Source organism: Drosophila teissieri, chromosome X (genome assembly GCF_016746235.2).
Source record: "Drosophila teissieri strain GT53w chromosome X, Prin_Dtei_1.1, whole genome shotgun sequence".
Taxonomy (NCBI): domain Eukaryota; kingdom Metazoa; phylum Arthropoda; class Insecta; order Diptera; family Drosophilidae; genus Drosophila; species Drosophila teissieri.
This window is the reverse complement of record NC_053034.1, coordinates 675,169-700,364: the sequence shown is the minus strand read 5'-3', so window position 1 is coordinate 700,364 and position 25,196 is coordinate 675,169. Positions and strand designations below refer to the sequence as shown.

The window sequence follows — 25,196 nt, the reverse complement described above, 5'->3', positions numbered from 1 at the left end:
TTTTGGGCGTTTGTGGGCGGTGGGCGGTAGGCGGTGGGCGGTAGGCGGTGGGCGGTGGGGTCATGACAGCATTCGCTACGTGAGTTTGCCATAAGCAATTTAGCTAATTTAGCTACACAACAACAGCAAAATATTCGAGGCGGAAGAATGACAACACCGAGGGGATGGGGAGAAAGAGAGGGAGACGGAGACCTAGGGATCAGGAGGAAGTGGGTCTGAAGATGGAGGTCAAATGAAAGTAGGATAGGCCCGAGGAGTTTTAGCATGCTGCATTGTTCCAATAAATGATTGATGCGCTGGAGAGGAGTACAAATACTTTATAAAGGGTATCTGCTGGCAAGGGAACTCTTGCTGTCAGAGAATCTGCGGACTCGACTAAGTAAACTTTTCCACACAGCTGCAGTTGCCGAAAAAGGAAAGGGAGAAGAAGCAAGGGAAGTGCATGAAAATAACAATAAATGTTATACAGTGCCAGCAAAAAGAGCTGCACACTGGCTGTAAAAGTAGTAATAGCAATAATAATAATAATCTTCCTAAGGAGGGTGCTTCCCTCCACCCGCTTCCCTCCACCCGCTTCCCTCCACCCGCTACCCTCTACCCGCTACCCTGTAGCCAGGACTCTGGCAGGACAGCTCGTCGTTGCCGGACAGGTCGTCCTAATAACTATTTCGTTTTATGGCCACAACAATGGCTGCAAGGGCAAATCAAATTTGCCTGATCTGCTATTGTGCTCGCCACCCCCCGCCCCTCGTCCCCCGCCCCTCGCAGTCCGCTCCTCTCAAGAAGAAAAATGCATTTCATTGAATTTTGAATAGTCAACGAAGGCGGAGCAACGGCGGCTGTCTCTGCTGTCCGTGAGTCTTCGTAAGTTCGCAGGACACATAGTAGCAGCACTCGGATTCTGTTCCCTGATTTCCTGCAGCTTTTCGCCTCTGAAGCTGGCACGCAGCCTGGAAAATCCGAGTGGAAATGAAATGTAATCTGCATCGGCGATTGCGAATGCGAATCAGCAGCAAGTGACTTGAGGCACAGAGCTTCGGTCTTTAAAATATATACTTTTGTACAGCCAAAATGAAAAACAAAGGCAGGAAAACATGAGCCACCCGCTGGATTTTCCTGCCCGTTTTCCTTGTCGTTTTGTGTGTGTATTTGTGTGTGTGTGCCTTTGCTGGATTTATCTGTTGCCAGTTTATGGAAATCGTCGCTTTACTCACCGCCGGCAATCACGCGCACTGCCAGCCACGCCCCCCGGTCCGATAGGGGCGTCTTGGCACGCCCCTTGCCGCCGCCGCCGGGGGTTGGTATCTCATAATTGCGTAGGCGAGTTTAGTACTCATTAAGAGCGTTAATCGTTTGGCTGCCTTTGTCGATTTCGTCCATTTCGCTTTGTCTCCGCGTCGGGCATAAACCTCATCACTCCTGCTCGACACTGAAGGAAAAGAAGGTGTAGATGTGAATGAAGATGTTATTGTTCAAATAGATAGTTGTAAAGTCGCAGAGTGTAATCACTAGGTCATTTCTCTCTGTGCATCTGCCATGGTGACTGAGTGAGTGAGTGGAGGTGCGTGCTCGCCAGTGTTTCTGCAGTGGGAAGCGCTTCAATTTTAATTCAGTGGGCGGCAGTGGCAGGAGGTGATGGCGGGCAAAAAGCGATTTGCATAAATTTCAAACAATGATAGCCGCTATCCGTATCCGTACCCGTAGCCGTACCCGTGTCCATGTCCAGAGCTGGCGATGGAGTGCCAGATCCTTGGCTGTCATCACAGCGGCCGAAGGAAGCGAGGAATACACTTAATTAAAATTTTTATTACACAAATTTCGCTTTTGTGTCGATTATTTTATGCTGATCATCAGCAGCAGCCGCCACAGAAGTGGGCGGAAGTGGAGCGGCCACTAATTTGCAGCATCAGCTCTCTGGGCTCTCTGCCTCCAGACAGGTGTGTATAGCATAGGTGTGGGCACTCCAGCTCCACCTCCAGCTCCATCTCCACCTCCAACTCCTTCGCCTTGGGGCAAACGCATGCAGACGGAAATTAAAAAGGAAGCCAACGCAGCAGAGTCCCTTCATGCCGCCCACTCCCGGGGTCCAGGAGTCCTGGAGTCCTGCAGTCCTGGAGTCCTGCAGTCCTGGAAGGGTCGTCCTTTGCTTCCGCTTTTGTTTTGTTTGCTGTCCTTCGCTTTGGTGTCCTTTGCTGGCTCCTTGCGCTGCGCATCGCGGTTCGCTCGGAAGTTTCAGCTTAATGTGCAGGAAATTGCATTAAAGTCGCCGCTGAAGGTGTCGCTTGATTGCTGGCTTTCATCAATCTCGTCAATTTTCCAGCCTCATTCTCATGAAGCACTGCTTGAAGGCGGGCAAAGTGGCCTTTGGATTGGCAAAACTGCTTACAAATAATTGTTTAAACTTAACACTACATGCGTAGTGCGGAAGATGGTTGCTAATCTCGCAGAGCAAGACGCGAACCGCAACCAAAACTAATGAGCCCATCACACCATGAATCCGAAATCGGGCGCAACAGTGGCCCTGCGTCCTTCTGCGCCTGCGAGCACCTGTCCTCCAATCAATTCAACTGGCATGTGGCGCAGAGATCCGCAGGGCGGGAGGACCAAATAAGTTTCAATCATGAGAACGACACCATAACAGAGGCCCAGTACCGACTACTCGCTCGTCCACATCCAAGCCAAGGATGCTGAGGCGGTGGCGGCGGGCGTGAGCTATAAAAAATTTAAGCAATGCGGCATTTTACACCTTTGCCATCCCGGCGAGAAGGAGGGCAGCAGGAGGAGCACCTTTCGGCTGTCCGGGTTCCAGCCAGCTGAAGCTGAAGCCATCAGAATGGCAATCAAAAGCAATGATTGTTGCTCATAAAACGGAACGGTTATGTTTATCTGGCTGGTGCCCAGAAGCGCTTCTATATATATGTACAATGTACCCACGGATTCTTACGGCGAAGTCGGCTAATGGAATGCGATGGAAGCGCAGCTCTCGACGAGCCTTTGCCTAAGTAAAAGGGGCGGCGGAGGGAGTAAATATTTAATGACACAGCCCGCGTGCCGTCTCGCTCACTCCAGCGCAGCCAATGGACAGCACCACGCCCACTCCGCCCCCGCGGCCACTCAACGAGCGATTCTGTTGTGCTTACTTTTTGAACAAGTGCAAATGTTTTCCATGACTTTTCATTTTATTTAATTTCACTTTTATTATGATTATATTTTCAGCCGCTTTCGCGCTGCCTCGCTCCGTTCCCCTTCTCTTTCTCTTTCTGCTTGGCTTGATTTTCCTCTTCCTTTTGGCTAACGATGAAATGACTTAATAAAGAAGTTGTTTCGGACTTTTTGGTAATTGCTGGGAGTAAGTTTAGCGGCCAAATGGAAATCAGTGCAGTTGAAATCGCCATCGTTGGCCTTTTAACAAAGTTCGATTCTTCGATTCCGATGCATGGCATGGTCACACTGCCCAGTTTGCAAATAGAACGCTTGTCACACTGGCACGCCGAAATCCCTTCTAGGACCCCTTTTAAAAGAAACTCCGTTTCCTGATTAAAGGATGCCACAACCGCACCTGAAATCCGCCGTCCGCCACTGGCTCCTCCTGCGTTCCGAAGAGAACCCCAAACAAACAAAGCCAAATGCCACGAAAATTGAAAATGAAACGTAACACGCCGGAATCCAAGAAACAAATGGATGCTGATGGCAAGGTTTGGAGTTTACGGAATGGGTCTTTTAGTTCGCTGTGCTGCTGGTCGTGTGGGGTGTGGGTGGGGGTGTTGGTCCTGGTTGCCTTGCTGATGAGGCTGGGGAACTGACGTTGTCGGAAAAATGCTTCAGCTCAATGCAATTTGCAGCGATGGAAAAAGCAGCGAAAACCCGAGAAAACCCGAGAAAACCCGGGAAAAAACGGTTGAAACAGTTGAAACGGGAACGGGACACAAAAAGCGTAGAAGAAATGAACGTGCAGACATGTGCGGCGCCAGTAAGCGATAGTCAGTTAGTGCTCTCCCACGGGCTGCCCCGTTGTGCTGCACTGTTGTACAGTTGTATAGTTCTATAGTTGTAGAGTTGTATAGTTGCACAGTTGGATGGGGCTAGATGCTGCTCGGGTTTAACTTTGGCAAGCGCTTACGCAACGTTTTGTTTGAGCCAACAGTGGACCACCGGTGGGCGGGAAGCGGCGAAGAGGTGGTGAGACAAATGGCTGCGCCCGGGTGGCAACTGGCTGACAGGTGAGGAACGTGGCTCCAGCTCCAGCTCCAGCTCTACTCAAGCTTCAGCTCCAGCTCCTGTTTCTGCTGCTGCTCCAGAGGGGGGAGGTCTGTAAAAGCACTGGGAAATAACACTGAGAGCTTGCCGCGGCCCAGAGTGGGGGCACAAATTTACATAAAGCAAATGAAGCCGAAATGGAGCAGTGGGGATGGGCAGTCTGCATCTGCATCTGCATCCTGACTGCGTTGCCTTGACCAAGACCAAAAGGTAAATACTTCAATTTGCGCAAAATGTTCGCCCACTGAAGCGAAGGATATAAATGGATGTGTGTGCTGAAAAATGCAGGATAAATACACTGGGCCGTTGCCTCGAAAATACACCCACCACAAATTACAATGTAGGATGGATTCAGTGGGCTGCCCTGCTCCCTGGCTGAAGCCAACTCGCCTCCATTTTCACGGCATGATTTAGACCCGTTTGGCCCGAGTACCGAGTCTGTGGTCCAGTGGTGTCTTCTTTGCTTAGTGTCCTGCCACACTGTTGCACATCCTTTTCTCTTTGCCTGCCACACGTCAGAGCTCATTGACAGGCCATATGTCAGAAATTGATTCGTTGCAGCCACCTCAGCATCAACCTCCCAGCATCAACCGAGCACCCGAGTGCCTTGAGTGTAGAAATTGAGATACCAAAACCAAATTACGTGCGACAATTGTGCGGCAGGACGAAGGATCTGCCAGGATGGGAGCGGAACGGAACGGAACGCAACAGAGGCGACGGCAACCTGTGATGAAGCACTTCCTCTTCCGCCTGTCCAGCTTTCAAAAGCGATTTGTTTTGGGGTCTCGACTGCATCCGCAAGTTGTTTGTGCTCCCGTGTTTTGGCAAATGCATCCCAGCTAACACATGAAAGGGCTCACCGTCGTATTCAGGGATGTTTGGGAAATGCTACACGAAGGTGGGTTTTATCTAATGACCGTGTAACATTTTAAATTAATAAGAACCTAAACGATACGTTTCTGTGTAAAATAGTAGGTATGTGAGGCATCTGTGATGTCTTTCTCGTTGGCATGACAAGGATCAGAGTCCCGTACTTCTGAAAATTAACCACCAACCTTGCAACTGTTCCCGTGGCAACTTCGCGCACCTTCCACCTCGCGAATTCTCTTTTATGTACCGCTGGGGCTTTCAATTCAGCGTGGGTTTCATGCAAGTGCTTAAAGTAAATATCCTTTCAAGTTGTGCGAGTATATTGACAGCTGTCACCGGATCCCATCAGATTCCATTCCAATTCCAGAGCCACTGCCAAGAAAACGAAATTAAGCGAAGCACAAGGGGAATAACAAGAATGAAGGGAAGGAAGGAGAAGCATTTTAATGTGCTGTATTTTTGATATTTTGTTGGCTGTTTTTTTAATTAAAAGAAATTAAAATGTAAATTTCGCCCCATCATTTCCTCGCCGTTTCCCTGCTTATAGAAAACTGTTATTAAGGAACACGTACTGCTGGAGGGGGCTAAGAGAGGAGGGACTACAAAGTGCTGCAAAATAAACCAAAAGACAAATGTAAACAACAATTAAATGTTCACTAAGCTAACAATAAACAAGGGGATGAATCCGGGGAGGAAAAAACAATCATAGGGAGACATCCTCTTGTGTGGAACGTGGGTTCGCCGGAGGTGCTGGGTGGTTATTAGTGGGAAGGTATTAGAATGGAAGAACGTCCTCCGTGACATCTGTTGGTTCGCCATTTGCTACTTTGTAGTACACTTTACAGGATACGAGCATGGCTTGCCAGAGAAAACAGAGGAGGACAGAACACTCCATAAGTTATTTTACCCGTTCAAATGCATACGAACAAATCACTCTGCTAGGAAGTCGCAATAACCACACATTAGATAGTAAACCTTTCCGTGAAAATGTTTCTGACAACTTCTTATCTGGCATAAGCCAAAACAACTGTCACAACTGATATCTGCAGCGGCCCTCGTAGCCAAAGAACAGGCAATTAGCAAATATTCGTGGCCAGTTTGGGTTAAAAACTGGTCCCTTGCGGCAACAAAAGAGGCTCAACTAAGAAGCAGAATCTGGAGAAGTCGAAGGCGAAGGCGCACGAGTGCCAAACTTGAGAATGGGATTGATGCTGACAGCGCTTCGAGCCTGCTGTCTCTTTAGTGAGGACAAAGCCTGTCCTGCACCGGATAAATCCCTATCGAATCCTGAATTAAATCGGCCGCCCAGCTCCTGCCCTTCGGAGGAGTCCGCATGTAAACAGCCTAGTGCTATCGAACTAGATGGGAGCCTTCAGATGACTCCATCGCCATTTGTCTCGCAAATGAGTCTGGAATTTGATCCCTACGACAAGTGTTTTTACTTTGGTCTGGGCAATTAAAATGTGATTACGATTTGTATCCTCTGTATTGTATCTGTACTGTATGTGTATTCAACAGAATTGTTGCTATACTTTTGAGGCATCCAAGGTTGCAATACTTCGACTAAGGTCACACTTTGTGCCGCAATGTCACTGTTTGCCTCGCCTGGGCACACTGCCAATTTGTCCTCGATTGCAGCACGTAGCAAACACAGCAAACGTGGCCGCATCACTGCACAAATCCAATCAGGGGCGTAATTTCGTTGTAACACCGGGAGGACCCGTTTCCCTCGCCTGTGTATGTGTGTATGTGTGTGTGAGGGGGGGACGGGGGTTCTTAACTTATTTTGTGGTATCATTAACCTTTAAACTTGGACGCAGGCAAGCAAGCGGCGAACTGTGTGCAGAAATTGTAAACTTTTACACTCGCCAAAGTTTCCCGCAGCCACAAACTTTTGTGGACCCGACACGCGGGAAAGGAGGGCGCAGGCCAGATACACCCAAGTAAAACGTAAAATTTTTAACTTTATTTTCGATTTTCGTTTGCCGCAAAAATCGTATTTGCAGCCCAAAAACTTAATTTGCGCCAACAACCAAAAACGGACGCAGGCAGCGCGCTGCAATGGAAGAGGAAAACTTTTGCCGCGCTTCGCCCACCTTCCCCACCTTGCACCCTCCACCTTGCACCTTCCTCCTGCGACTATTTCTTTTAAAATGCAATCAAGCGGAAATTGATACGTCACCGCCACACAAAAGTGGTGCCAAATTGTTGCAAATAAAATTGCTGATATGGAAATTTTGTGCGAAAGTTTTTCTGGCTTTTCCAAGCCGCAAGAACTCGCAAACAAAGCGAAGACAGAAAGTTTCGTGTCTCGCGTGGAGAATGGAAAATTGTCTCTCTTTTTCAGTTCCGATTCCTCGAAAATCTGACGTGTGCTAGGAAGGAACAGCCAACAAATCAGAGGTCAAGGACGAAGAGTCCTCCAGGAGAAGAGACCACATCCGTAATCTGAATAAATAATAAAGTACACAACTTTTGGAGCTGCTCATTAGATTATTCCACATTTGGTGAGATATTTTTTCTGCCGCATGGAGAGGCTGTCAGTCACAGTCACAGTTGACTGACAACTTTGTATTGTTACTGCAAATTCGCACTCGCTGTTTTCATCTGCAGAGCCTTCGGAGGCCCACCAATCACCTCAGATTAGCTGCCCCATTTCCGCGTGCAACTGCCGAGATTTTGAGCCATAAAAGCTGGCTTATCGGCTCTCCCTGGAAATGGAGTGAAGGCAGAGAAAGGAATGATCAAATTAAAGTTTGGCCATCAATGCGGCTTACTCGCCCGTGGTTCCATCTCATCAGGGCTGGAAAACTATGACCCCCATTTCCGTTTCCGCTCCTGTTCCCCTTCCCGTTTTCGTTTGCGTTTTCGTTGCCTGGCCCACTCAAAACGCACATCAATTTGAAACTTAATCTGGCCGCACAAATAAGCCGCACCAAAAGTTAAGACCCAAAACAAATGGCCGGGGCTTTGAACTAGGCCCCAGCTCCAAGCCTTGGCTCCAAGCCCCCTCCGCTGTCGCCGTATTGTATGCAAACAATTTACGGCGCAAATGGGCGGCGAGCGCCACAAGAGGAAGATGAAGTGAAAAGCGAGAAAAATTACATTGGGACGGTCGGGGGGGACTTGCCCCCTTGGAGATGTCAAGGATGGCACGGGGGGCACGGGAAGGAACTGAATGAAAAACTAGGCGGAGTTCCATGCATAAAACCGAAACTGAAATGCATGGCAAGTCTGCAAATGAGAAGGGGAGTGAAAATGCAGGCAATACTTGCGCCAACAAGGATAATTGAAATTCACCACGGCTCTGCCGACTAGGAGCACTTCGTCTTCTGGAATGGAATGCATTGGAAATATACAATCGTGCAATGCCCAACCGAAAAGAAGCGAACTGGGAGCTGAAATTGAAATACAATTATTCCGACAGCACTTGGCCCGCAATGATTCGTCGTTAATCCGCATTAATGCTAATTTGAACCCACAAAAAGGGTCAATGCATCAAATCCCAGTATTTCCATTCAGGAACCTTATTCCTGCGGCAGCATTCCAAATATTATATTGAAAAGTATCAAGTCTTGGGAGAAACAGACTGCAGAATGCATGGAACTTTTATTGAATGTGCAACAATGAATTTGCAACATTGAAACATAGGTAACATTCAACGCAAAACATTAAACATATCAAAAGTTATCTTGTATACAATGTTATTTGCTTAATTTACATAATTAATGTAATGTAAAAAAAGTTTCGCCCACCAATACTTGCAATTCCCAATCAGTTCTGACTCGATCCCCATGGGATAGCCGCTCTGACAGCCCATAAATCAGTTGACCGGAAGTTATGATGTGATAGGAAAAGTAGTAGTTTGTGTGTCGGTGTGTGTGATAGTGGTTCCAGAGGCCACGTGGGTGTCCTCTCGTCATTCTGGATGCAGTGCATCATGAACCTGACCGGGTATGTTCCACACTTAGGAGGTAGTTTACTAAGTTATATATTTATGTTCACGTGCGCCTTGATGCGGCTACATATTTATGCAAAACATATTTAATTAATAAACGTACATATTTAATGATTTAAATAAAAACAAAGTTATGAATAATATATGTACTTCACTAATTTTTCTATAGTGTTTGGTAATTCTTAAGAATATTTCTCCACCCTGTGATGTTATCCCAGTATTTCCATTCAAGAACCTTATTCCTTCGGCAGCATTCCAAATATTATTTCGAAGAAGTATCAAGTCTTGGGAGAAACAGACTGCAGACTGGCCCGTGCAGAATGCATTGAACTTTTGAGTGGCACTTACTCGCAGCGCGGAGTGGAGCCGCAATTAAGTTAATTAGTACGAAGAAGGTAGTCGCCGTCCTTTGTTGTGCTATCTGCTGCTATCTGGAGCTATCTGGAGCTGCTGCTGGCGCAATAAAGTTGATTGCGCCTATAAATATGCAGCACTTGGCTGTGATTATTGCGCGGACTCCGGCTTTTCTCTGCTCTGCTCTTTTCCTTTCTTTGTGTCTGTCCTCGTCTGGGCTTTTTTCCCGTGCCAAATGTATGCACTAATTGTTATTCCTCGCCCGCCCGGCTTTGTTGTCCTTATCTTGAGTCGCCCGTGGGACAAACGGAGTTGGGCCGCCGCTTCGGCTTGGTTTTGATCTGGCTGGAGTCCTTGAGACGCTATCAACTGCTAATAGCTTTGGGATATCTCGCCGTTTCTGCTTTTTTATGACAATGCTTTGCGGTCATCACACTCCCTTTGCACTCAACTTGAGAGGCGTTTATTGCGGAGCCCGTTGATCAGGGACTTCGCTTAGCAGGGGGAAAGGAGCTGCTTTTAATGTCTCTATTGTTACTCTAAACCAAACCGGGTGTACTTGCCTGCCAACCCGTTACCCAACCCACACATAACTTTAACTTTAACTTACATCCTTGCCCCTCAAGTCTGCTGCCTAATCTGGCTTCTGCTACAGCTTCGCTGTGCGCAATCGGCTTATCTTATCTTACGCTTCCTTCCACGCCATGGTCGCATCCAATCCAATCTTACCAGTCCCATCCAATCCCATCCATTCGATCCATCAGGAGCGCTCTAGCTAATAGTGGGCGTGACGTGAGCAAACCTCCGCTGCCTGACATCCTAGCATCCTGCTGCCGAGCTTCCCGCCTTGTCTGTCGCTCTTGTTTGGCATTGTTAATCTTTAACCTGCGTCCTAATCCGTGCGTCATGATTGAAAGCAGCTGCAAAATCGTTGCGTGGCGCTGTGGCTTCTCTTCAGCTTCTGCCGCTGGAGCGAAAAAACCAAGTCGTCAGCGAACGAAAGGTGGTGCGGGGGGGTGGCTGTTTGGAAAATGGGGTGCACCGGGAAAACACATCGCACATGACGCGACGACGACGACGACATTGCCTAATCTGATTGCCCTGATGTACTCGCCCTGTGCCAATTTGTGTCAATTTCGATGGCGCCCGAGCAGGAGCTTTGCCGCTCTCAGCTGAGCTGCCTTCGACTTTGCCTAGCTGCTAATTAGTTCAGCCACCAGGAGGGGATGCTGCAGATGTAGGTGGAGGTGGAGGTGCATCTGCAGGTGCAGATAGAGGTGCAGGCGCCATAGTCGCCCTTGGCACATTGGACGTAATGAGAAGTCGTCCCGGCGGCAGCAGAGGTAAAACGCCCCTCTAATGACTCCGCAGGCAAAGCACTTATAAAGGACATTAGAAATTGTATTATACAATAATTGTATAACCTTGGAAGCAGCCGCGTTGCAACTGGCTCTCCCTTTGGCTTTAAACCGAGTAACGGATATCGGATAGTCGAGTAAGTCGACTAAGCCGGTCACTTGTTTCAAGTTAAAAATGGAAAACTGGACTTGTGCTAAGATATAAAGCAAATGCCGTGCCACAAAAACATGCAACATGCTGTTACTGACAGACTTGATTTTTCTCATTGCATGCATGCGGGGGATACGTTAAACAGAAAATGGAAATCGGCATGGGGAATGGGGAATGGGGATTGGCAAGGGGAAGAGGGAGAAGGCGCGGTGCAGGCCGCAGGGCAAACTCAATGCCGGGGCAGGCCTCCCATGTGTGTTTGTGGCAAGTTAATGACACACCTTAACCCATGTTAACCTAGTTTTTCATGTTGTGGTTATTCTTGTCGTGCTTGTTCTTCTTTCCACTTGACCCAAAGCCAAAAAAATGGAAGCAGAGTGGCAAGGGAAGCGGCGAGCGTGAAGAGGACGGTGCGTTTGGCCTGGCCTTCGTGCGGATGACATGAATTTGGCTGTGGCGTGATTGGCCTACTTTCTGTCTTCTTCGCACAGCCCACTTGTGAGCATTCTGCATTCTCCGCGCTATTTCTAAACTGAAAAGGAGGTTGAATATGGAGAGCTATAACCGAAACCAATAGCACAAGGCGCATCAAAAGTGGCAAGTGCCTTTAATTAGTCGCACTCCGACATCATAATACCTTTAATAATGCGACCAACTTAATAGTAACAAATGGGCACCATAAAGTGTGAAATGTGGAGCGGCATTCCTCAAAGGACTTGTGGATGCTCGCCATCCAATGGCCAATGGCCAATGGCCTTCATTTATCTTCCTCAGCCGCAGCTGCTGCCGCTTCTTCCTCAGCTTGTTAAGCATAATTAAAATCGCAGAGCGGGATGGCGAGAGGCGCGAAAGGGACGGAGCTAGTGAGTAAGTGTGATTAAAAGATTGCAAATTTGCGTTGTCATCCTCTCACTCTTCACTCTTATTCACTTTAAAGCTCTTCTTTCGGGCCAAATTGAATTTTTCGTTGCACCCGACAGCGAGTGAGTAGGACGGAAGTGTATTGAACTGATCTTTAAACTTAGTTCCTGAATAATGCCCAGTATTAGGATTCGCTGCAGAGGACTCAAAAGTGCTTTTTCGAACGGAAGCCTCCGCACATCTCGACTTTAATGAGTGAATGAGGGTTGCTTTTGCTTTTGAGTTTGCGTTATGCAAATGCTTTAGCCCCATTGAATTTGATGGCCGCGCATAAATGTAATTATAATGTGCATTCTATACAGCAACAAACATAAATGCATAAGTGCATAAATGCATGTGTATGTGTGAGTGTGAGTGTGGACAGTGGATTACGTAATGCCAATGCAGTGAATACGATATAATGTGTTATGCATAATGCATAATGCATGATCGCACTCCTTAATCAACGCCAAACGAGCGACATTTAATTTTAATTTTAATTAATTTTGTCATTTGCTTTTTACACCGATGACGATGGGTTTACCTTACCGGCAAACGAGCGAGTCTGTAATCCATCCATTTGCGAATTCTGCTGTGGACGCAGCTGTGCACTGGCGCTGTGGATTGTGGGGCCTGGATTGGTGGACTGGTGGACTGGTGGATTGGTGGACTTGTGGATTTGTGGATGCGTGGATGCCCGGGGCTGTGGGAGTGAGTAGCTGGGTAGTAGTGAATAGTAGTGGGTAGCCCTGCGATATCGTCAGTGCTGCGGAATCAGCTTTCGGGGGAGCAGCGCATAATCTAATCGGAGGTGGGAATGTTTCTGGGCTTCTTGGTGGATCTGCTGTATTGCCGACGCTGCGGGGGCGACTGTATGATGGAATTTCCATCAACTCCCTCGGTGGAAGAAGAGGCGCCGCCCAGAGTGGTGAAGGTTGAACTGCCGCCGCTGCCGCCACTGACCTTTGAACTCATCCGCAATCCGTGGGCTGTCGAGCAGGAGTGCGATGATGATGGCTTGGATGGCTTCGATGGTTTCGATGATCCCAGGCTGCCGGAAACCATCATTTGATTCAAAACAAAGCCCAGCGCCGCTCGCTGCCCGCACTCCTCCACTCCACTTCATTTGGTTTAATTAAAACTCTTTTTGCCATAATCCAATTAAGGCCAAAGGCAAAAACCAAATGACAACAAATGGCATAATGGCCAGACAACAAAACAGCCGGCAAAAAATAGAAAAACTCGACAAAACTCAAACAAAGCTGCGCACAAAGCACAAAAAAATATAACAAAAACAAAAACAAAAACAAAAAACTCAACAAAACAAAATGCAAACAAACAATGCAATAAAATTCAATTACAACAAAATTTTAATTAACTTTTTGCAATCAAAACACAAACCAAATGAGGAGACAACATACAAAGGCATACGAATGGAAAGCCACTAAAACTGGGCATAATAACCAATCTACAGGTCATCGATGTGCAGGAGCGGGTTAAACGAATCCAACAAAGGCTGTGCACGATAGCTTCAAATGGCATAGGATTACATGAGTGCATCGTGTTGTGTGTGCGGAAGTTTAAAAATGTATATTTACGGCGGTGAATGTTTGGATTCGATTGTGACTGCCAAAGCACCAGGCACAGTTGCCTGAGCCACACAAAGAGAGAACACTATCGCATACCCTTAAGTCTGCGGAAAAGTTTGTTCACATATTGTGTAGAAATATGAAAATAATGTTTATAAACTGTGGAAGTGTTTTCTGGTTTTGTTGGGGGTTCATCACATTACGTATACGACGCAGACCTCTGAAAAAGGCAAATCCACTATTGCACTGTTCCATTGTTGACCTATCAATTGGGCTCTCCTTCCGGTTGTGGAATACATCAGTGTAAACCCGCTTTACCCAAAGCAATTCCCACTCGGATGAACCAGAGCAACTGCAGCCCTCCCCCTTCCCCCTGAGTCGTCCCCTATATATATTCACATCTGTATCTGTATCTGTATCGCAATCGCGAGAAAGACAACTTTTAGTGAGACATTCGCTGGAAACTTTCAGCGGAGCGGCAAACGACACCTAAACCGACTAATGGGCAAAGTCACCTCCATTGGCAGCAGGGGCAGGGGCTTCGGGGGTTTACTTCACCCATTGTGAGCCATTTGTTTGCTGGAATTGCATTCGTGGCTGCGAAATTACATTTTCCGTTTCCGTTCTTGTTGCGACTGCGTGGCACATTTGTAAAACTTGTGTGTTTAAGTCTGAAGTGTCTGAGGGAAAGTGGAAGTGGAAGTGTGGAGAGCGGAGAGTGGACCCCCTTGCCACCAGCCACCTGCCACCTGCCACCCAGCCACTCCAGCAATTAATGCCGAATGTGTTCTGCTTAAGGCCTCCGCTCCGACTGCTTCATTTCCTTCCAATTAAGTCGCCAATTGGCAGGCCAGAACGCCCCTGATTAAACAGGTGTACGGATGCACGGATGGGGACGGCAAAATCCGGCAAAACCCCGGCAATCTTTCACGCACGCAAGTCGAGCCGAACTTTCTGCCTTTTCAGCTCTTCGCTTAATCCAATGCTTTGGCCAAGTTTTGTCGCAGCGGTGAAATTCCAGCCATCGCATGAAACTAACGCATTTCCGGTAATTGCCCATACAGTCAAGTCAGGGAATTGTGTAAAGTGTATTTAATGTGTTCGACTTTTAGCGGGTAAAGAGCATCACATATATATATCACATATCTGCAAACCCACAGTCCCAACCACTTTCCAATTGCCTAGAACTGGTCGGCAATATTTCTGACTGAACCACTTGATCCCGCTTCTTGGAAGGATCTGCCGAAAATCCGATCGTAGCGCTCCAAGGCCTCGTAGGAGACCCGTGCTGGCCGCAAAGAGGGGCGCAGGTAGCCCGTCGATGGAGATGCAGCCGGAGGAGGAGGATCTGGTTGTGAATCGCGCATCTGGGCCACTGATGTGTCGATCCTCCTGCGACTTTGCTCCTGTTTGAGCTGCAGATCGGGCGCCTCATCGTCCAGGTCAGCGTTGTGCCGCTGATGGGTGGGGCTGGTGGAATCCGCTTCGCAATTTCCCTGGGCCCTGATGCAGGCGAACAAGTCGCTCAGGCTAGAGCACATATTGGTTGCTTCTGGGCTAGTTTGGCGGAGGTTCCACCTTTTTTATAGTGGTTTTTATGGTGGTTCTCCCGCGCAGCTGTTCTTGGCCAATTAGCCCTCAACTTATTCATTAGATGACTAACCGTACTTGTATATGCCATTAAAGTGCTGATTAAGCAGCAAGCACTTCCCAACAATATTGGGGCTTTTGGACGGTACTTCCTTCAAGTAGGGGATTATGCTCCTCCACAGCTTACCAAAGGTTAACTCGACTTGAGCGGAGATGTATGAAAGCATACCATCAAGTCAAGCTGACGGTTCCTGCCACTTCCGCTCCCCATTCATCATCGGCGCAGGAGGCTCCTTCATATTTCGCACAACAATTTGACATCCATCAATCAATGGGCTCCACTTCCTCTTCCCCGTGCCCCGTGTGCCGGCGCCCGCCTCCTCGACTGAGTGGCCACTTGAATGGCATAAAAAGCGGAAATTAATGCACTTAAGACATTCAAAATAGACGGCAGTCGATCTCTGGCGCGGTTCAAGTGGAACCCTTAGCGGCGTTTAACCAGCTTCCTCTGCGTCCCTCCTCCCTTTGGACTCCTGGGTTCCGTGGGCCACTTGGGTGATTAATTGGAGGGGAATTCCTCGAGGGCTCTTTCCGCGGCCGGCTTTTCACCTTTCCTAAATGACATGCCATTGAGTGGCTAAACGCGCGAAGTAAGCGACCAAGGCCCCGTTTTCCAAAATTATGGTAATACCCGGTGCAAGGAAACAGGTCCCAGCGACAAGAATTGTATTAGCTAGAGAGCATTATCCCTATTAGCCGCAAATTGTGTGTCATTTCCCATGATTGATTCATTGATGGATTGATTCGCCCATCGGGTGGCTGGGTGGATGATTCCCAGTGAAACATAAGAGACCACTAAATAAATAGTCTTTCCTCAATAGCTCAAACGCAATTCACCACACCGAAAAATACTGGGATGTTTTTCTTGGCAGGGTAGGTGTCCGCACTAAGGTGAATAATGTGTGGGAGGGTGTATCGGATAAATGTTTGCATCGGGTTGTAGTATCGGCTATGCAATTACACTGTAAATTTCTTTCTTAATCACTTCAATACGAGGGATAATCTTGGGATATTCTATTTGGATATATCTATTGGAAGTATTACAAATTTCTCTAAAGACCAAATGCCTACAACTAATTTTGTATAAAAATCTATTCTGTGGAGAAAAACCTTGTCTAACTGATACCCTTTACTTGGGCAATACATTTTCAGAATTAACACTCCTATCTGAAATATAGATGGCGACCGGTAATACTTTACATATACTTCTACAGATGTATTTATCTTCCATATTTTATTTAAACCTTGTATAATAATAGTTTAATTTTTTAAAAATACTAATAAAATATATACTTAAGTACGTTTGCCTCCCTGTAAAAATATATGAAATGAAACTGCAGGATAAGACATTAATATTAGCCCCCAATGGTTAATGCTTAGTCATGTTTAGCTTCTGTAAATTAGAAGTATGTTCATTCCTTTTTCTGAAGGTAAAGGGATGTATGTTTGTTTTGGTAACTGCAACGTTAACAATGATGAGTCTTAACCAACTCCCTTCCTTTCTTTTCTCCTTGCAGCTAACGGAGCTCGAACAACGCGTCATTGAAGCGGAAGAACGCGCCGAGGAAGCCGAAGATAAGGTAAGCCATTAAATGACTGGCAGCCCCCGCTTCTAATCCTTATCGCTTGGGTGGCGAAATTAAAACGAGGGCACGGGGATCCCGTCTATCCTGCACGGAGCCCCCAACACTGGAGGGCAGTTTAAAGGTGCAGGATGGTGGGTGGAGGGTGGAGGGTCCCCAGATTTTCATGACAATGCTGTTCTACGATGCTGGGGTGGAGCAACTGTAGCTAAGGGGCTGTTCGTGGAGCGGGGGGCCGCTAACAGCTGTGGCGCACAACAAAACAAGCAGACAGACACTGCACGAAATAAAAACAAGTTCAAAACATACGTACATAACAGTGCTAAAAATACTCAATCGAAGGAAAGATCTTAAGATACATCTACCAGTGATTTTTTGTTAACTTATCTATAAGAATGAGGTTGTCAGAGTGTTCACAGAGTTGTGGTTCCTACCTTGTGTACTACCTCGTGTTTTGTTGAGTGCCTCTACTTCTGTGAAGGGATGTGTTGCGGACTCCACAGCGTGTGCTCGGCACACAAGCCTACGTCGAATTCCGCCCAGTACGCAGTACTTAGTACCCCATGGCACCCAGTGCTCCCCCGGAAATACGCCTTAATGCAGGCCTGCGTTGGGGTTCGTGCGGCTGCAAGCGGAGAGAAGCTTTACAGCCCCCCTGGCCACTGTGGCACATAACTACCCCGAAAGGACGAAGCACACAGGCTGTAGATGTCCCCTTCCGATTGCCCGATTGCCCGATTGTGCCCCAGCTCCTCGTACTTATGCTTTCAATATCAAATGCGCATTGTTTGCATTAACAAGTCCCCGGAGCCTTTTGGCTTTGCCTAACGCAACACCCCAAAAAACAAGCGAAATGCAAATATTTACACCGCCTCCCTCGCGACATTTAGTTCCGCCTCTGCACTGCCCAAAAGAAGGGGCAAGTCCTGTAAAATTCCCGCCAGAAAGGCAAACATACGAGAGTGCTTAGTAGGGCTATTGGTGGAAATACGTTATGCACTCCGACGAACCCTCAAATCGAACAGCAAATATTCTCTGTGCGAGGCAACAACCCATTTCTCCCAGTGCACTTCAGGCTCCCCCTCCCACAGCAGATCACGGGTAGCTCAGAGAGATAGAGCTACCGTTGCCCGGCGATGTTTGCCTTGGATCCTGGGCCACCTCCCAGTCCCCGGCTTCACTTGGCTGTGTGCACCATTCCCGGAGAGAGCAAGGGAACCCAGTCCCGGCGGACAAACTCCGGTAACCCCGGATACTTAACAAAGCGGGGCCAACCACTGTGACAAATTGAATTCTTGTTACTTTGTTTGCCCCGAGATTAAATTCATGTACAAACACGTGGATGCTAACTAGCTAACAGGCTGGGCCAGCATGGCCATAGCCACCCCGATTTCCCAGTTTTCCTCTAGTCCTTACTCCCCTTTAAATGGCCGGCAACCCTTCGGTTTTTTGGGGGCCAAAACCGTTAACAGCCTCGTTACTTATGCTTCAATTAGTCGTGTCGGGGCTTTAAAATGTGTTAGCTCATTATAACTATTACGACAGGAAGTGGAAGTGGGTGGAGAGCTATACAAGCGTTTCCGAGGGCGGATTCTTGGTGGATATCAATACAACATACCCGGGTCTTTAATGGATTAACATGGCTTAAGAAACAAGAATGTAGTTCACCATCTCACCAACATTCCTCATCTATCTAACGATTAAAGTCGAACCAATCGACATTGGGCCAATATTTTGACAGTCAAGGTCGAAAAGCAGTCGTTTGCATGCATTTGTGGAAAAAAAAGCTTGGAAAATCTTTGAAATGCCATAACGCGGTCAATTAGGATTTTCCGACCGCCATTAAAAAGTGAGGTGACATGAGGCGAGCACATGGCACATGGCAGTGTTGGAAAGTGTGGAAAGCGCCGGAAAGTCGGCAAGGAAGGCGAAGCAAAACAAACAACAAGAACAACAAGCGGGTTAAACAACTCTCAAACTGTATTTCTAAGAACTGCAGCTCAAACTGTGCTTCTGGGGGGTTGCAAAGCTTGACAAGACCGCTGAGAGAGGAAGCGTAGCTGAGAGAGAGAGAGAGAGAAAAAGGGGGAGAGAGTCGGAAAGCGAAAGCCACCCCTAGAAAACAACAACACGGGCGCATAAACCCAAAACCTGAATGGAACACAGAGAACAAAAAGAAACAGCGTAACAAAAGGCAGAGTGTAAAAGTTGTGCAAAAGAAGACTTGTAGCTGCGCGGATCTGTCGAATTTGTTTTTCAATTGCTGGCCCCTAATAAGTACTGCCATTTTAGCAAAAAGTAAACCAACTTGCACTGCGAGTAGTTAACGGTTAGCTGTGATGAAAACGGGGTGAAGTCACCGCTTGGCAAACGAATTATCGGAACAAAACGCGCGCCCAATGTCCCACATAGCCACACATAGCCGCACATAAGAGTGAAAAGTGAGTGGCAGTGCGAAGTTAAGCGAATGTTTGCTGCGGAATATTATAAAACATGAAAGTGGAAAGGATGGCAATAATCCCGAGATTTCGGATAGTGTGTGATGACAGAACAAATTAATGAACATCCTCGATTATAGGACATTGCATTATCGCATTGTACAACACCAACGCAGTGAGTTTGCGCAAAGAGAGCGAAATAACAGACTTCTCTCGAATTCGCTCTCGCTCCACGACAGCTGACTGGCGAAGAAGAAGGAGAGCGAAAGCAGCAGGAAAAGCGAAATGGGGAAGAAGCAGCAGCAGCCCAAAAGGACAGACAAAATACAATAAGAGCACGAAGTTAAGTAAACTAAGCTCGCACTTTAAATAAATAACCAACAACTACGAGGAACGGTGCACGGGTACCAGGACAAACGAGGATTCAAAACACAACAAACACACATATCGCAATTAAGCCAAACAACAACAAAACGTCCATTTACAAAACAGCAACAACCAGGAAAAGAAGATAGGAGGAGGAAACCAAGAAAATCAAAAGAAAGAAAACGAAATTGTTACAGTGAAAGAAATCAGGAAATCGGAAAATCGCCAAATCGGAAAACCATAAAGCGCACGCCAAAGTGCAACTGCAACAACAGTGGAATGCTGCAACTGCAACAAAGAAGTTAACGCACGACAAATAGGATAACGATATATATCAAAATTCCTAAGCGAAATTCGCAGGTGCCCCCTAAACATGCTGGAAAAGCGTTCTGTGGGAAAGCGTCGTCGCTATTGCGTCTGCTTTCCTCAGAAACAAAGAAGATACCAACAGCAACGACTGCACTAACAGCCTAAGGACTAGAACTAACAGTAACAGCATCCTTAACGATAGTTAGCAGTGACGGTGAAAGTGCGAGCAGGAGGCAAGATCATCGAAAAAACGCAACGAATCTCGAGAAACAACGAACAAACCCCCTTTTATGAATGGATAACTATAGGAAGAAGGTAAGCTTACTAAATACTCATATTCCATGCCGAAATCACAAAGGCTACTGAAGAGCGATGGAAATGATGAAGCAATGACCTCTTGTGCCCAACCATTAAACCAATGTATCCAGAACCAAGTGCCATTTGTGAGGAGAAGTGACGACCAGAGGAAAAGATCTTTATGAGTCTGAACTAATTTTTCCCCATGTAAATTATGACTTTTTTAACATATCGAAGATGCCTTGCTTCCGCCCACCTGGCCATCTGACAGATTTCCTTTTGACTGAGGTACAGTGGCTATTATTAGAGCGCAACCCCTCATCTTTGCACTTCGTGGTGGTGGGGGGCGGGGAGAAGAAAGCTTTATTGTTGTGCACATGTCACATGACCCCTTCAGCCCACGGCTGGTAATGCAATTAAACGATTCGCGTTTGAACTTTCAACCTTTTGGCGTGCTGGCTAAATGAAATGAAATCGCGAACTGGGTCAGCCTGTTGATTGAATATCTTTTTGTATAAATGTACTTATCAGCGAACCCGTCCGTCGACATCTCTTTGATTGTTGCTTGATGAATGATGGCCATGCTCATTCCTATTCCTATTCCCAATTCGATTTCCCTGCTGTAGGAGCTGCAGATTCAATTAACTTTCCTGCATCCGTGAGATACATTCGCATCCACGAGGATGATGCAGCTAGAGAGTAGTTGATTGATTGCCTCGAGACGCCGGGAGATGGGGTGCCGGGTTCTGGCATCTGGGTTTTCAGTTCTCTGTTCTCAGTTCTCTGTTCTGGGCACGTGGATCAGCTGCTGAGCTTTCCACACTGACTACTCATTCATCTCCGGGTGCACATTGATTGGATGCGCCAGCCCCAGAGCAAATGGAGACATACACGGATGCACTTACTCCGCTGCATTGTATGTGGGCCACACAGTTAATTACTTTCGCCCATAATGGCAGACTTCTAAGCTACCCTACACACTGCCTACTAACTCTTGCGATTCCAAATAGAAATATAAACTTAACTTGGAAACGAAAGTCAAACTTTCGGGATTATTTTCAAGCCGCGTTGAATTGCTCTTACAAGCCTTAGCATCTATCTATCTATCTAGCAACACAACGATCTTTTCGTGCAGGGTATTTGCAGTGCCGTTCCCTCTTCCCCTGACTTTTTGAGAGGGCTCTTTGATTGGGGAGATGTAAAGCGTTGGCGGACCCCAGTCGCCACCTTCCCCCTCGTGCCCCTTGCCCCGGTTGTTGTTGCTATTTAGTTGTTGAACATTGTTTCAGTTGAATTAATGATGCATGCATCCGTCATCGGAGTGCAGGCTAGTCGCCATCGTCTTGGTGGTTGTCTTGGCCTCCGACGATTGCCACTTTCGCTTGAAGCCTCCGCACTTCGCCCACACTCTACACTCCACACCCCACACCACATGCCCCACACCACATGCCCCACACCCCCACACCTCCATACTCATACGGCCACATAGCCGCACTAGATATAGCCGGTGCCTTCCTGATCCCATGTGCCAGCGCCCCAGTCCCCATCTTGCCCTGCTGATGTGCATTTGAAAAATGTAATGCGTTTATGCCTCGCCTCGAGTTCGCTCTCCCCCTTTTAGTATCCGTATTTCGTACCCATTAAAAGCGGATTACGCGGAGAATGCCGCCTGCACATGCATCGCAAACGCACTATTTTCTATTGACCAATATAAACCTTACAACCTAAGGTTTCACATATTGAGAGGTAACTGCATGCCTTGACCAGGTAATACATTTAATTAAAGTTCAATCGAATTGAAAAGGGCGTTGTTGGACTCCTAACACAAACGCCCTGTCCCTAATGTCGTTCCTGGGATTTCTCTCCGCTGGTCTAAGTGGTTCCAACGTTTTGCTTTCTTTATTTTAATCTCGTCTGCAAGTCGACGACATCATTTGGCGGACTGCGGCTTTTGCCGCTAACACGCAGCAAGCAGCAAGCAGCAACTTCTTGTGCCGCCAATGGAGCCACGCACCAGTCAAAAGACATGAGACGAGGGGCCGCATAAATATTTATAAAAATAGCGCGCAGAAGTCGCGACTCCGCCGGCAACTCGAGGCTGTGAATGATGTGATAGATATCCGCAAGATGCTTTTGTATCCATCGAGCGTCTCACGGCTCCGTTGGGTCATCAAACTCACGAACGAGGTGTTACGAAATCAGGGAATCGGGTTAGTTCTTAGGCAGATGCAGCTTGGTATATATAGTTCATGTTCTGATAGCAAACCTTACTTCAAGTAACTCGGTTGAGGTTCTGACTAACTCCTATTCAAGTCCAAAGTGTTGGCTTAAAGGCCAATTTGGTGGAAGGAACCCAACTGCGCCGCTTCGAGAGCGAAAGTCTTGGAGTGGAAAGTGTCTCCATGGGTTGGCCGCCATCCAGTCTGGAGGTTCTACATATATAACCATATAGCCCGGCTGCTTCGGCTGTCTGTCGATCTGTCTGTCTGTCTGTCTGACTGGCTGCTGGTGGCTGGCACTCTGATGGATGGCAGAGCGACTGACTCATCAGTTTCGCCTTTGTGTGCGATTGCCGTTATAGCCGGCCTTTAATCAGGCAAATTGTTAACACCCACCGCAAACAATCAGCCAAAGAGCCAGCGCAACATGTTACATTTATTATGTGCAAAAAGAGCCAACGAAACATATTTGGGCAATGGAAAACTGGCGGAACAGAGATAAATTGCCTGGCGCGACTGCTCCTATTCAGCTTCGGCTGCGAAGCAAACACATACACACATATAATCTGACAAGTAACGAGCACCTGCCCCCTTACGAGGATTCCCCCACGAGCTTTGAGCTGGACGCCACAAGGGACGCACCTTCACCCATCTGACATCCGTCTCCAGCTGGAGCGCTACTGTCCCGTTGTGGCGGTTGGCAGAAGGGTATCCTAAGCTGGAATCAAAGTTTGCTGAGATTGAACGAGGAAAGTAGCCTCAGATATCATAACCAAGTAGCTCTGAAAAGCAACAGAAAATCTGATATCCTCGAATTCATAAGTACCCATTAGTTAGAGTTCACTGATGCGGTATCACTCTGCGTCCGATGTAATTGCCTCGAAAGCCACTAAACACCAAATGCAAACACGTTCAGCCCGAGAGGGCAAGGGCTCTATTCCGGCCAGGCCAGGACTTCAGCATCCGAGGAGCATGGAGTATGGAGTACGGAGTACGGACATGGGCTGGGATACGAGATGCGAGAGGTGGTGGTGAATGTGCTCCTGCTCGATGCCACCCCAAAAATAAAACACGCACGCATCGCTGAAACTTCCCTCGGCGAATTTCCCTCTGCCAGCGCTGGCAGCACGATTTCCCCGAGCATTTCCCGCAGTCTTTTCGCTTCACTCGAGTTCAGTTTCGGTTTTAGTTCTTGTTGGCAGCTCGAGTCGTTCACTTCGCTGTTTGGTCCCCGTTTACGTGCGCCACCACGCCGGTTAATTCACATTCGATTCATCTATTTCTTTTTTTTTATTCCGTGTCGAACCGAACCGAAACGCTTTCGCATATTTGCATATTAGTGCTTCTGCGTTTCTGCTTCTCAAGTGTTTTGGAAGTCCGCGCGAAAGGACCAAGTCGCCCGACCGATTTCGAGTCGCCCTTCGCGGGTTGCAGCCAACGTTAGCGATCAGCGGATCGGAAACCGGTTTTCCTCCGCATAGCCAACCGACTTCCCCCTTTCCAGATGGTGGCGAGTGCTTCTCATTCAGAGGGCTCTGTGCCGAAATCAACCCCGAACCCCTAGACCGAGACTTAACCCCTGTGCGGTGCGACCCTGTGCGAGGCGAAGGACCTTTGTGCGATCTTATAAGAACAACTGAGTGGACTGCTTCAATCGCAATGAAAATGGCGAAAATTGCACAGTCAGCGGAAAAGGGACGGCGCACACAATGTCCTCGATGTATGTACTATGCTCTGGGTGTAATTTTTGTTTTCCTATTTCAAAACTAGTACGAATATCCCAATTGATTCCTGCTCCAAGATCTCGAGCTCCCACCACCCAACTTTTTATGGAAATCCCCACACACACGCGACAATGCGAGTAAAGAATTGAAAAACTGGCGAACAATACACTCGTCTTCTTTATGACAAGTATCCTGGCCCTTGTCCTCCTCACTCTCCCCCTCCTCCCCTCATAGAGTTTTTTCCCTGTTTTCCCCAGTTTTCCACCGCCGAATGTCTTTGGCTGCTTCTTACGTGTTGGGCCCCAGCTGTGAGCAATCGCAGCGAATGCTTCATAAAAATCTAATATTTATGATTTGGGGAAAGTGGGAGAATGCGCTGAAAAGTTGACAAGACCCGAAAAAAAACCATTTTACGCCAGACAAGAAACGGGGGAAATGGGGGAGCTGGAAAATTTCTTAATTGCTCACAAGTTGCGCTGTTTTTCTCGAGGAGACACATTGTTGTCTGTTCTGCTCCACGATTAATTGGTATGACGATGGAGCACAGAAAAGGTCACTTAATGGGCTTTCGATCGAGGACCCAAGTTGTCCCAACCTTTTCATTGATTGGATACCAGAAAAACAAAGATGAGGCACTGCATCCCCCATGTCGCTAGCTGTTACACTTGAATGCTTTATTTGTCATCGACCGGGCAACGTTTTTTCGCCCACTGTGCCTGCAACAAAGGGATTTTTTCCAAATTAAAAACAGCGACAGTGGAATAGGAACCTTTATACTTTCCCAATACCCCCAAAGTTTAAATTGTTTGCTCATGATTGCATATTTCAGCATGGTCTGAATAGATTATCCAATGTGATCCTAGATGCCATAGTCTCACGAGCTAAAAAGCCCCTAGTTTACTCCCCATCGGAATTGTGCATCGCAGATAGTCATCGTATATAGAAAGCTCATATATGTATAGATAGCAAGAGCCATTTGAAGTTTGTGGGCTTCCCATAATTAAAGCTATCTTTCTTTTTGGCCCCCGGCAGGCAGTCGGTAGTTGCCTAATGAATTGAGAGGGCCTGAGTGGAGGGAGGCCACATGAAGCTACATTGTTGCTCGGCCCGATCGGAGTGGGAACTGCTAATCCAGTGAAGCGGAAAAGGCAAAATTTGCACCCCCGAAACAGG

General features: G+C 47.4%; 3 protein-coding genes and 1 long non-coding RNA gene across 8 annotated transcripts in view; 3 read left to right on the top strand and 1 right to left on the bottom strand.

The window, feature by feature from the left end:
• LOC122625246 (uncharacterized protein CG43867) overlaps positions 1-25,196 on the top strand; it is an 88,143-nt gene that overhangs the window by 48,925 nt on the left and 14,022 nt on the right. For all 5 annotated transcript variants that reach the window (XM_043805263.1, XM_043805261.1, XM_043805262.1 and 2 more), the window contains one exon: positions 16,605-16,667. In XM_043805263.1, coding sequence (XP_043661198.1) covers positions 16,605-16,667 — 63 coding nt within the window. The remainder of the gene's footprint in view (positions 1-16,604; positions 16,668-25,196) is intronic.
• LOC122625259 lies at positions 11,675-12,118 on the top strand. The gene is made up of 3 exons (XR_006326541.1): positions 11,675-11,815; positions 11,886-11,931; positions 11,992-12,118. It is a non-coding gene; the product is annotated as an uncharacterized LOC122625259 (long non-coding RNA).
• LOC122625258 lies at positions 12,602-13,515 on the top strand. The gene has a single exon (XM_043805278.1). It carries the CDS (start codon positions 12,666-12,668, stop codon positions 12,918-12,920), a length of 255 nt encoding a protein of 84 aa, XP_043661213.1. The 5' UTR covers positions 12,602-12,665; the 3' UTR covers positions 12,921-13,515.
• On the bottom strand, positions 14,480-14,984 carry LOC122625257. The gene has a single exon (XM_043805277.1). The coding sequence runs from the start codon at positions 14,976-14,978 to the stop codon at positions 14,619-14,621; it is 360 nt and encodes a 119-aa protein (XP_043661212.1). The 5' UTR covers positions 14,979-14,984; the 3' UTR covers positions 14,480-14,618.